The 13014-nt window shown below is 30.4% G+C and overlaps 1 protein-coding gene across 17 annotated transcripts in view; it reads left to right on the top strand.

Annotated features, from left to right (window-relative positions):
* MYCBP2 (MYC binding protein 2) overlaps positions 1-13014 on the top strand; it is a 286215-nt gene that overhangs the window by 200216 nt on the left and 72985 nt on the right. For 4 of the 17 annotated variants that reach the window (XM_077973872.1, XM_077973869.1, XM_015121232.3 and 1 more), the window contains 5 exons: positions 1993-2067; positions 4685-4909; positions 5759-5891; positions 9427-9549; positions 12484-12663. In XM_077973872.1, coding sequence (XP_077829998.1) covers positions 1993-2067; positions 4685-4909; positions 5759-5891; positions 9427-9549; positions 12484-12663 — 736 coding nt within the window. The remainder of the gene's footprint in view (positions 1-1992; positions 2068-4684; positions 4910-5758; positions 5892-9426; positions 9550-12483; positions 12664-13014) is intronic. The other 13 variants (XM_015121234.3, XM_028837604.2, XM_077973875.1 and 10 more) reach the window with 11 other exon arrangements.

Raw genomic sequence — 13014 nt, 5'->3', positions numbered from 1 at the left:
ACTCAGGCTGGTCTCGAACTCCTGAATTCAAGCGATCCTCCTGTCTCAGCTTTCTGAATAGCTACAAGTATAGGCATGCACTACTGCACCCGGCTATTCAAGTATATTTTATTTTTAAACTCCAGCTGTCTGTTCATCAAATTTCTGCTTCTTGATAAATGCAATTTTATTAGAACATTGCATTTTGAAAATAATCTTATGGTAAACCAGTGTGAATTAATAATTTTCTACAACTGCAGAACAAAAGCAAAAAAGTATAAAGTTTCAGTTTATATAGAAACATATACAGAATTGATTTTATTGGCAATTTATTACCATAGTTAGCAGTTACATCATTTTAAAATATCATTGTACATGCTGTTGACTGAGAAAGCACTTATGTTTGCACATTGACTTAAAAGAGATATAAGCTTTAAATATTGTCAGCCAGTTACCACATTGCTTCTTTATCACTAACTTTACCTGCATTACTTTTAACAATTGCTTTTCACATTGTTTTAATACTAATTTATGCTAAAAAATAGAATGTGCTAAAAAGAAGTGATATTGTTTTATGTAAAAAAGTCTGTGCCACTATGCTTTGTAAGGGAGAGAAACCATTGACCAAGTACTCTACAAATTCTTATATACATGGATGAACCAGTAAAGACATTTTTCCCCTAAAACATAGCACTTCAAAATGCTCTGCAATATGTTTTTCACTTTACCTAAAGAGAAAGGACCTTATTCACTATCCACTTTTAATTAGGGGGCAATTGGCTTTGGTTTTGGTTTACATTTATTTTTAGGCATATTATTTGACACTTTTTTAGGGTTTTATATGTCTTACATTTATAAGTTTCTTATATATATGATATATATACACATATATATATTTCTTACATATATATGTATATATGGATATGGAAATATAGAACTGGAGAACAGTAAATAAAGTCTCATTTCTAACATGACATAATTGATAGGGAATTTTGATGTTTCTTTTTTGTTGAAGTCTTAGTTGATCTTTTTTATTAACATTTTGAATGTCCGCTTTTTTGGTTCAAAATAACCTTCTATCATAATATTTACATAAGCAGTAAAATTGTGCAATTGCTACTCACTGGAAAGATTTAAATTTCAGATCAGATAAATGTAGATTGATAGCATGAGATAACTATGAAAATATGTATCATTTAAATTATCAGTAAAACATTTTGTGAAAATGTTGATTTTTCTGGGGTGTTTCTGTGAATTGATTGTTCCTTAACAAAACATTTTTAGACTTTGACTTAGAGATCCTAAATGCTCTGCATTTCCTAAACTTTGAGATGGAGAAAAGTAGGCCTGTCTTTTGATAAAATTGATTAAATTTTTATCTTTTGATAAAAAATTAATTGTATTATTTATGTTTTTCTTATCAAATTTGTTAGTAGCATTCAGAAATATTTCCAAATGATTTTTTTCCTACTTATAGAGGGAAGGAAAATTGAAAAAAAATGACTGAGACTTTTTGTTTTATTTTTTACTTTTTTATTTTTGTACTTCAAAAAGTGATAAGTTCACATAAACTACATGCCATTATTATTCATAATAATAATTGCATTTTCTATACAATCTACATCATTTCCATTTTTATTATAAAACAGCAGACTGGTTTCTGTCATAAAACAAATCTGGCTTGTATTAGAACAAATATGTCCTCATTTAAAGAATTTTAAGGTTTCTGTCTTGCATTGAGTATCTTAAGCTTTATAACAACGTCTGGCTCTTAATTTTAGTAAATGGCATGACACACTATATCCACGGAGAGCTTCTGACAAAAACTTATCAGACAGAATTTCTTCAGTGTGTTGTTTACTCAGATGGCTTCAGTTTCTCTTTAGTAAAATAATAATTCTGTGTTGGTGCTAGAGTACAGAAAAATGTTGTTACTGTGCACGCATCTTCTGCAGATGATATCCTGTTCCCTTTCTTTGTTGATATTTTTCTTTCTTAAACTTTGTTGCTCAGAATATCTTTAATGCTAGCCAAGGAGTCAGGGATTTGGACGTATTTTCATGGACTTCCAAAGCTTTTTTCCCCCAGGTGAGTTAACTGTAAGGAACAATCATGTTTTATTCAGGTATTTCAGCATGTATAACAAGTTTTGTGTCTTTGAAACCTTTGCTTAAGATTAATAAAACCTTTTAACCAAAAAACGATCTATGTGAAGTGCTGCAATTGAGTTTTCTCCTTGCTCCTGCCAAAAAGAATGTATTATTAGTTTCAGTGATACTTCCACATGACTTCAAATTTGCTATATTTAGTTTATGACTGACTTTTCCAATGATTATATCTAAGATTAGTGTTTTCACAACTAACTTATTTAGGTGGCAGTGTCCTGGCCTTATGGCTCTTTTATTTTTTCTGCTGCCAACTCTTTCACATTCCCTCTTTGAATGTTCATCTGAGAATGGGATGGGAATGGAGGGAGAAGATAATAATATTTCCACGAATTTAATATGCTGGTACCTGGGTCTTACATTTCAGTATTGAATAAAACATTTATTTTACTATTGCTTGAGTGTGATAGGCACAGTTCTATGACTTTATGTCTGTCCGTTTTTTATACTGTTTAGCACAAGAATTGGATAAACTTTGTTTTATACTTATTAATATAGTTTTATTACCTTTACAATAAAATATTGTTTTAAATTTTTAACAAGTTTTCATAATTGCCTTTCAGTGACTAGTTTGCAATTATAATTAGTTTTACCAAGGCTTAACTCCCAGTGTTACCCTGAATGATCAAAAGTTAGAATTATTGTTATAATTAATTAAATGCACTAGGAATATTATTAAATACCAATGAAATTGGGGTTTTTTGCTTAATCTGTGGATATTTGCTTTTTTATGTCACCATGTAATTTTTAACAATCATTTGTGAGTAGGATTAAAACTTGCCTCTTCCAACTGTGAAATGGCATGATGTATTTATTTATTGACCATTTACAAATAGACATTTTAAAATGTTTACAGAAAATCTTGTGAGTGTAATAGCAAGTATTATGTAAAGTTTAGACCTGTGCTACTCTCAATTTTTATCTTGAGCGCTTTCTGTGTATTCATATAGGTTTGCACATATATAAATTCTTACAAATATATATGATGAGTATATAAAATATGTATTTTACATTTATTTTTGGTTGTAAATCTAAGCTTTTTGAGTGTTTAAAATTCTCATTTCCATTAAATTTCCAATATGTAACAAAAGAATATTGGTAAATTATAATTATAGTAAATGTAAATTAATTGTTCTTAGTACATATTTGTGTAAGTAAAAATTGGTTATTCATCACTACAGTGAGATTCACAAAATATGTGAAAGTTAATGGTGACTTTAACGTTTTTCCTGACCAGTCATGTGTGGAAATAACAAAGTAGCAGGTATACAGAATTCTTGAATCCACATATTTTTAAACCTGAGGATCTTGTTTTTAATATTCTGTGTTACTGTCTATATGAACATGTATACATATCTTTTCATATGAGGCTACTGGTAGGGATAGAACTATTTAATACAGTTTTGTCTTGTATAATGTTAGTTTTAAAATTTTTATTCTATTTATAACATTATTAAATATCAGTTTTAACCTAATGTTTGCATGTGTGTCTCTTTATGGTTATCTAGTACTCTATCTGAATATGAAATAAATTCTAGAGTTCATATTACTGTATTTAAAAATGCAGTTTTAAATCTCTTTTAAAGGAGTAGTGATGGCAATGAGAACACCCAGTGTGGACCCTTTATTTGCATTTAGTTCGGAAAAAGAGAAAATATGGAAAGGTTATTATTTCTCTTTATTCCATTCACATAGGAAACAATTTTATCACAGCATTGCAATTTAACAGCAAATTTAGGGTAGGTTCTTTTCTTTCATTTTAGAAGTGACTCTTTTCAGTAATATAAATTTATGTTATATTTACTTAAATCCATGTTTAATTTCTCCTTTCTACTAAAAATATAGTCTTTTCTGTTACTAGCATTAATGTATCACTGCATAGTAATGGCTTAACAAATCTAGCAAGACATTTTTATTTCTACAACATTAGAAAGTATATGTTGTTAAAATTTTGTAAGCATCATTATTTCATTCATAATGAACAAATACCAAGATATAGCTATATTTTAATGCATATTTTTCATCATCTCTGCTTATGGATCAGTTTTCAGATTCTTCATACCTGTTTTCTCTATTTATAAATAAGTATTTCAACATGGGAAGAAGTGAATATTTAGACTTTTTTTTTTTTAACCCATAACAATATACAATAATGCAGTAATAATGATTCAAAGTTATTCCCTTGTGGTTCACATAGTATAGTATTTTTATTTTTCCTACTGTTAAATTTAAACATTGCATTAAAGATAAAAGTAAAATCAAGAATGATTGTATTTCTCAAATTGTGTTGGGCAGAAGCCAGAGGTCGATTGGTTTCCTGCTATATTTTCTTGACTTCAACTTTATTTTAAATAGCATTTATTGTTGAAAAACAGATTCTTTAGTACCAATGACTAATTCTTCAGTTATCTTTAGTTATGTGTTTTTTTTATATATACTGACAGTACTGTAGACTTGCTATAAAAGCTGTTAATAGGAAGGCTTTGAAAGTGATAATAGATTGTATTTTGTTTATTTTTCTTTCCTATTCAAATTTTCAGGAATCTAAAACTAATACTGATGACTTTTTCAAAGACATAAACTCCTGCTGCCCACAGGAAGCAACAATGCAAGAACAAGATATGCCATTCTTGCGAGGAGGGCCAGGCATGTACAAGGTAGTGAAGACGGGACCTTCAGGTCACAACATCAGAAGCTGCCCTAACCTTAGAGGTATCCCAATTGGAATGTTAGTTCTGGGAAACAAAGTCAAAGCAGTGGGAGAGGTATGGATTCTTGTAGCTTCATGACTTCTAAGATACTCATTTTTAATATAATACAACCAAAGCATCTCTTCTAAAGGTTGCCATTTTTGCCACTGGTTTTTCAATGTTAATGTATTTTATCTTTACTTGTATTGCAAATACATAATTTTTCTGTGCTTCTGTCTAATGATTTGCATAATTATCCTTGTGAAAACAATATATTAACAAATGATTTGTATTGTATATATAAATGTTTGGTATTTGCATATATTTTTTCATTATTACAAATGTACTATACCATCATGGATTATCAGCACTTAAAATATTCTATGTGATCGGTATGGAGATGTGATCATATGCAAAAGGTTTCACTTCTTTGTTCCCATTCATAGGTCTCACTGAAGTCCTGAGCAAATAAAATTACTCTTTAGGCTACTGTGGCATTTGCCTCAGCTGATAAGCTTGAAGATGTAGTGTGTCATGCTATTTCTCAGTAAGGGTCATTTTCAAGTTACACTGTGGATACTCTCAACCTAAATAATAGCAAATCGGCTGTGTTAGGACATTTTAGGTGCAGAAAAAAGAAAATGAGCCATGTGTTTTTGGGTAACACTTAAAATTATTTAGGGATTATCTTTGTGCTTTGAAAGTTATTATTTTAACCAAATTCATAAATAAGCAGTATTTTACAGAACTTTTTATTGACTTCTGTCTTACCTCAGGCTGTGGCCTTAATTTCAGAAACTAATTTCTTGGTAGAAATGTATTGGAATGATTACACTATTCAGACACGTGAGCTTTTTACTGGTTTTCATACTGAGTTCCCTAAAAGAATCAAGCCAATCAATCATGCTTTTTGTTATGTACCAGGTAACCAATTCTGAAGGGACATGGGTGCAACTGGATCAGAACAGCATGGTAGAGTTCTGTGAGAGTGATGAAGGAGAGGCATGGTCCTTAGCTAGAGACAGAGGCGGAAACCAGTACCTCCGACATGAAGATGGCAAGTTGGCTTAAATTTGTGATTTATTCCAATTAAGCTTTCAGATACAGAAGTTTTATGCCTATTGTATTGCTTTTGTTTTAAAGAGTTTTTTTGTGTGTTTTTTTTAAGTAAAAGCAAAACTAAAAATTAAAAAATCTTGCAGCTGTTAAAATTGGTTTGTAAAATACGTGAGTACTTAATGCACAGTAAATAAGAAAATTAAAAGAAAATTGGAAACATATAAAACAGGCTTTTTATTTCATTAATATAAAGTTGTATACCTCTTTCTTCCGTACCAGTCCAGGACTTAACATTTTATCCCTTCTACAATAAAATGAAAATTCAGTATTCAAACTACCAATCTCAGTACTTCTCCCAGGCAATTTCATTTGATTGCGTTTTGTCTTAGGGAAAGAACATTGAATAAATGCATAGTGTCTTTAGAATTTCCTGTTGTTAGATTTTCGACTTTAAATTTTATTTTACCTTTTTCAACATTGATCTCACTTAATAAAATATATTCCTTTTTGTTCCCCTCTCTTTGATATCTTGGCAGCAAAAATTTGTTCTTCAAAGTTGAGACCACATTATCTCTTGTGTGAAGCTTTAACTGATCACAACAGAGCCAAGAACTTCTTGTGTTCCTAAAGAATAGTGCTCACCACTAGAAAAAAAATTGATTCTATCACAGTGAAGTTCATGTTTATTTCTTCATACCCAGTTATGAGTCCCTTGTGGACAGGCACATGGTTTTGGTCTTTGCATTCCTAGTTCTGAAACAGTTTGACACATACTAGATGCTCATGAAGTTTTGTAATATAACTTGAATTATAAAAATAATAGCACATCAAAATAAGTATGTAAGCAAACATGGACTTGTCTGCCAAATCCCAAAATTTATAGGATGAGGTTAGATGAATAAGAGAACATGCATCTTTATTCAAAAGATAATAAATTTATAATACTTATTATTCCAAGAGGCCCAATATGACCATAAATATGGATTCAAAAAAGGTTTGAAATTTGCAGTAATGATGGAGTACCTTTGGAGATATCTCCCTTTTTCCCCCCACAACACACCTTTGAGGTAGGTGATATAATCTTCAATTTATAAGTAAGGAAATTCAAGCTCGTAGAATTTAAAATGATGTGTCTACTGTTGTACAGCTGGTGACATAGCAGATGTAAGACTTCAGCCAGAATCTTCATTCATGTTTTAAATGCTGTACTCATTACACCATGCTGTACACATTGAGCACAACTTGAGAACCTACCTCCTCCCCTTGTTTTTCCCAGATAAACTTTTTTTAGTGTAAGATGATGTGGTCATAAAATAATGTCCTGAGACAGTAGAACTATTCATTTGAAAAAGATAAGGGTTCCGCTTGATGTAAATTGACATGTACTAAATGACTTTTTCACTTACTACATGCTTATTATATATTTTTGTATATTTACTACATATTCATAAATTTTTAAACATTTTTCTTTATATAGGAATATTCAGATATAAATGAAAATACCTAAGGTGAAATCAATTTTATTTAAGATAATTTAAATATGAGAACAGCTTAGGCGACTTCCAAAGGACTTTTCAGCTTAATGCTTAATAATTTTTTAACTGGTAGTACAACAAAATATATAAGAGTGGATTCTGAAGCAGGACTGCCACGGTACTGATCCCAGCTATACAATTTTTACTCATGTGACCTTGACCAAGTTAACCTAATATCTCTGTGCCTCAGTTTTCCCATTTATAAAAGGATTTTATAAGTCATAACCATATAAATTTGATATGAAGACTAAATGAGCAAGTAACAGATAAAGCTAATGGATGATAAGTTAGGTATTATTGTCAAAACGCAAAATGCCTTCCATACTAAGGATCAAGTTTTAACCTGGGAAATTTTATTCTTATAAACTTAGAAGATAGAAGCTTCTTCCAAGATAAAATGCCCTTAAATTAGAGTATCATTTAAGAGAAGTTTAAATTTTTCTCTGTAATCAGTTAATCATCTTTTACTCTTGATATATAGATACAGATATAAATATAAATATTTGGTGATCATGTAAATTTTAATATTTAAATATAAAATCTAGAGCGACAAGGAAAGAAATGATATGAAGTTAGTGCCTTTAAATCACTAGTATTAGTTGATGTACTGCCCAAATAGTCTGTTCAGTGGTGATAATATTTAATATGGAAATACAAAGATTTGGCACTATGGTAATTTATATGAAGTCGTGTGAGTAAAACAAAAGCTTTCCTCTTTGTAAAAATTCTCTATTGGTCTTTGAAATCTGTAGTAGGTAAAGTTACTGCTGTGGTAGAAACAGACTTCACTCTGGATGCTAGACCATTCTTAGTCTAGAGGGGAAGCACTACTATCTTTTCCGTTCAGTTTACTGTTCATGGGTGTTTTTTGAAGAAATGTTCCACTGCTGAAATAGTGCATGCTGAAGAGTATTGCCTAATAAGGGAAGTGCTAGGATTGACTTTTTAAATAAAGTCTACAAATGCTGGTAAAGGGATAGATTATACAGTACCACTGGTACAGCAGAATTGCAATTTACAGGTAGGAAGGAAACACTCTACCACACCCTGTCTGTAGTTCCCTGTTCTGTTTAAAGGAATATTGACTTTCAAAAAATATATTTAAGATATCTAAAGATATTTTAAAATAAGATATTTAAAAATATACTGAAGATATTTCATTTTTCATAAGGTTATTTTAATGGAATTAATACCTTTTCCCCCCGATTTTACTTGACAGACTTTATTTTGCCTTTTTTGGCTGGCATTAATATGGATGTTTAGCTAAGGTATTGTTTTATATCAGACAGAATCTTGGAGTCACTTGATTGTTCATAGGGGATTAATTTAGTTTGCATATTTTATAGATCGCGTCTTGCCATTTGTAAATGGATAAAACATTTGCCATTTTCTGATTGAAATAAGAATTCTGATACATTTATAGACTTTGATTATGTAACATTGTTTATTATTATCCTTCTATTTGGGAAAAATATCTTTATGTAATAAAAATAAGTTAAAAGTTAAGTTTTCCATAATTTTCACATTCATGACTTAGAACAGTTAACAAATGAAAATTCCTTTTGGTACTAGATACTTAGTTTTTTTCTCTATTCTAATACTAATATACAAAATACTTTTATTTCTGGTGTATAGGTTATTCATTTTTGTTTTACAAAATTCTCTTGTATAAATTTGTTACAAATACAAAGAGTTCCTGGTCCAGAAGTATTAGTATGCATTCAATAATATATCCTATCACAATAAAAGTAAATTGGCTTCATAAGAGCGTATCTCATTTCTAAATTTCACTGTGTATTTGATAAATAAAAATAAAGATTTGTCAGGTGCTTTGTTAATGTTAAAATGACCTGGCTGGTATTTTAATTTATCAAATCTAGACATGAGCTTATTTTAAAATCTAACCATCATAAAATCTTTTGTAATTTTCTCTCTTGGTTGTATGAATAGGGAATAGCCTATAAGAAACTAATGTTACAGCTGTGGCTTTTATTGTAGAACAAGTTCTTCTGGATCAGAATTCTCAAACTCCTCCTCCAAGCCCTTTCTCAGTGCAAGCTTTTAATAAAGGGGCAAGTTGCAGTGCCCAAGGATTTGATTATGGACTCGGAAATAACAAAGGTAGGTGTTTAAAACTAAGTACTTTACTTACCTAACTTCAATATTTTTTATTACCTTCTCTTGTATACACTTTTTATTTGTGTTCACCCAGAAATCTTTATTAAATTAAAATTTGTTTCTGGAAAGCTAATACAAAATGTTTACAAAGGTCTTCTTTTCATAGTATTGTTTTTTTTTTTTTTTTTTTTTTTTTTTTTTTTTTTTTTTTTTTTTTTGGTTTGTTTGGTTTTGGTTTTGGTTTTACCAGTTTTGGCTTAAATTTCTGAGTGTGCTTGCTTATTTTTTTTCTATTTAAAAAACACTCATTTTTATTTCATATCCTAAAGATTCTATTTCACTAAATCTAGTAAAATGTTATTTTTATCATCCACTTATTAGGATGGTAAGGTTAATGAGCAACAAAGAACTTTCTCAAATGATCCATTTAAAATCAGACTATTACTTAAATAATCAGACTATTACTTAAAATAATATTTTAAGTAATGTTACACATGAGCTTTATAAAATTTATGTGGTTTTGAATTTCTAACCCAGTAATCTTAATTTAGAATTATGTGAAATGATATGTTTGGTTTTAGTATCTGTAATAAAACCAGAAAGTTGTAAAAATTAAAAAATCCAAAGTCATATGAATATAAAATATATATAGCTGTTTTGGCTGCATTAATGGAAGAGACCAGCATCATGGACTGTCCAAACAATAGTTAATTTTTAAAAATTTATGCTGGAGGTTCATCAGAAATTGCATTTTTATGTGAATTCACACACTCTTGTTCTTTCCTATGTACCTGATCTAGACTCCTTCAAAATCAGCCCTAGTGTCCACAGGTAACATACAGCTGGGTCATGGGTAAAAGGGAGCAGATAGCCTACGTGGAAATAATTTTATTTTAATTTTATTTAAATTAATTCACAGGACTTGATTCCAAGGGACAAATACAGTGTCATTATACCTGACTTGCAGAACAAGTGAAAAAATAAAACGGTGAACAAAATACAGAATTACATCAATGTATAAGGAATATTCTGTTTAAAATAAAACTACTTCTATTGAATAGCTTCGTTACTTTCCACAGAGTATTTTTATGAAGGAAACCTAGCCACAAGATTTTTTTTTACTCTCTTGGATTAGCCTATCCCATAGGATTGGGTATTATCTGCTCACTTACTTCGGGTACCTGATTTCCATTAATTTAAGCTAGATCTTTGTACTTACATAGTGTAAATGCTTGGTGGTGTTTTCTTTATGTCCCTTTCTCTTTACCTTTGTCAACTCTTAAAATCTCAGCATTTGCTTACTGCTACTATATCTCTATATAGTAATGTTTTAAAGCCTTGTTTAACACAAGTTGTATGCTTTCAGTCTTTAAAATGTCTGTCATTGTACTGATAGCTATCACAGTAAATCAGTCTTTATAATTTATTAAAATAAATGTAAATGTTTAAGAGACACAAACATTGCCGAGAAAATTTGTTATTATGTAGAAATAATAAAGTATTACTTTTTAAACATGTGATTTTTGTGAATATCGTTCAAAAAATAGCATGCCTCATGCCAGGCATAGTGGCACATGCCTATAGTCCCAGCTACTTGGGAGGCTGAGGCAGCAGAATCACTTGAGGCCAGGAGTTTAAGGATGTAGTCTGCTATAGTCGTGCCTGTGAATAGCTACATGCTCCATCCTGGGCAACAGAACGGGATCCTGTTTTTTTAAAAAAATATTAATAAGTCTGCTCTTATTAACAAGCTTTTAAAATATTTACATGGAGCAAAGAAATAATAAATTTAAATTTGATGAAATATATCTGACTTTATTATCTGTAACAGTAGTTCCCATTTTAACTCTTAATACTGTCCAAAATCAAAGAACTGTTTTTTGTAAAAGCTTTTTTTTTCCTTAAAACAGTATTTTAGAAAATTACTCATGATCGCTAATTTTTTTTCATATAATCTACAGCATTTATTTATTATTGCAAAAGAAAAATATGTGGCTTGTGTACACAGTTCTTTCCACATAAATCTATCCCTTGTAGGTACTTCAGTTGAAATTTTTGCATATGAAACTTTATTATATTTAGGAAATATGACTAGAAGGTTAGTATTTTACAGTTTCTGCATCACCTAGTCTGGATATAGTTCCCTCTCCCCACCTCGAGCATCATTTAAACTATTTAATGTACATATTCTCACAAATAAGAAATTATCCATCAGATTATTTCATTATCTTAAAAAAAATTTTGTGAAACCTTTTGGTTCAAGGAAAAATGTTAGAATTGATATTTTAGATACTATTCAAATTAGGTAGCTCATAATCCTTTTTGTCTTATAGGACTTACAGATTTTTAAATTATTCCTCTAAGCAAAATATTTCATGCTTTTAAAGTAGAATTTCTTTGGCAGTAACAACTTAAAAAAGAAAATATTAATTTATAACTATAATGTAAACACATTGCTATGTTAATAACATACTTTGCCCCATTAATTCTGCTTTTTAAAAGAAAAACTGCTAATTGCTTATTTTCTGCATGAAATATACTGCCGATGAGGCAGGGTGGTATTAGTCATTGTTGGGAATTATGAAGAAGGCATCATTTACTTAGATCTTCATTTATGTATGTTCAATATTGAAGCAATTTATCACTGATTCTTCATAGAGTCTTCATTCTCCCATACATAATGAGAGATGTTATATATGAATGTAAATGGATTTGTTTTTATAGATGGGCTTCTATATAAGATTTGGTGGGGTGCTTCCATTAAAAAAAAAAAAAAAAGCATGCAAAATTTGGTCCCTAATTTGAGGATGATTAATAGTCACCAATTTTCACTCATTTCTGAATTGGCATGGTTTTATTTAGTGTTCAACTCTATCTGAATGTCATAAAGCACCATTTACTTTGCCATTTTGGATGTTAATGAATAACGAGTTGCAGTTTTGACTGTTTTACCCACTGCAGGTGACCAACTGAGTGCCATATTGAATTCCATTCAGTCACGACCCAATCTCCCAGCTCCTTCCATCTTTGATCAAGCTGCAAAACCTCCCTCTTCCCTAGTACACAGCCCATTTGTGTTCGGACAGCCCCTTTCCTTCCAGCAGCCTCAGCTTCAGAGTAAGTCTGTCAGCCTTACCTGCCTCATCAAGCATTTCTGAAGCTTTGTTCTGAGTTATTTATCAGTTACTAATTAGTTATCAACTCACCTGACTGGTTTTTTTAAATTAGGATGTTTTCCCCTCCCACATTTTTGAAATATTTAAGCTATTCTGAGCTAAGACATTCTGCAGCTAAGACATTTAAAGTTGCTTTAAAGTTCATATGCATGACTATGGTAAGCATCACATATAGGGACAACTTTCAGTGGATTTTTGTTACTTTAGGATGTCCCAAAAGGATAAAGCTATTTCACTCTATCAGTGGGTAGAAGAAAGACTGTACTTGTTTGGGCAGGTTTGTTTGTTTTTT

Source organism: Macaca mulatta, chromosome 17 (assembly GCF_049350105.2).
Source record: "Macaca mulatta isolate MMU2019108-1 chromosome 17, T2T-MMU8v2.0, whole genome shotgun sequence".
Taxonomy (NCBI): Eukaryota; Metazoa; Chordata; class Mammalia; order Primates; family Cercopithecidae; genus Macaca; species Macaca mulatta.
This window is presented reverse-complemented; position numbering and strand designations above follow the sequence as displayed.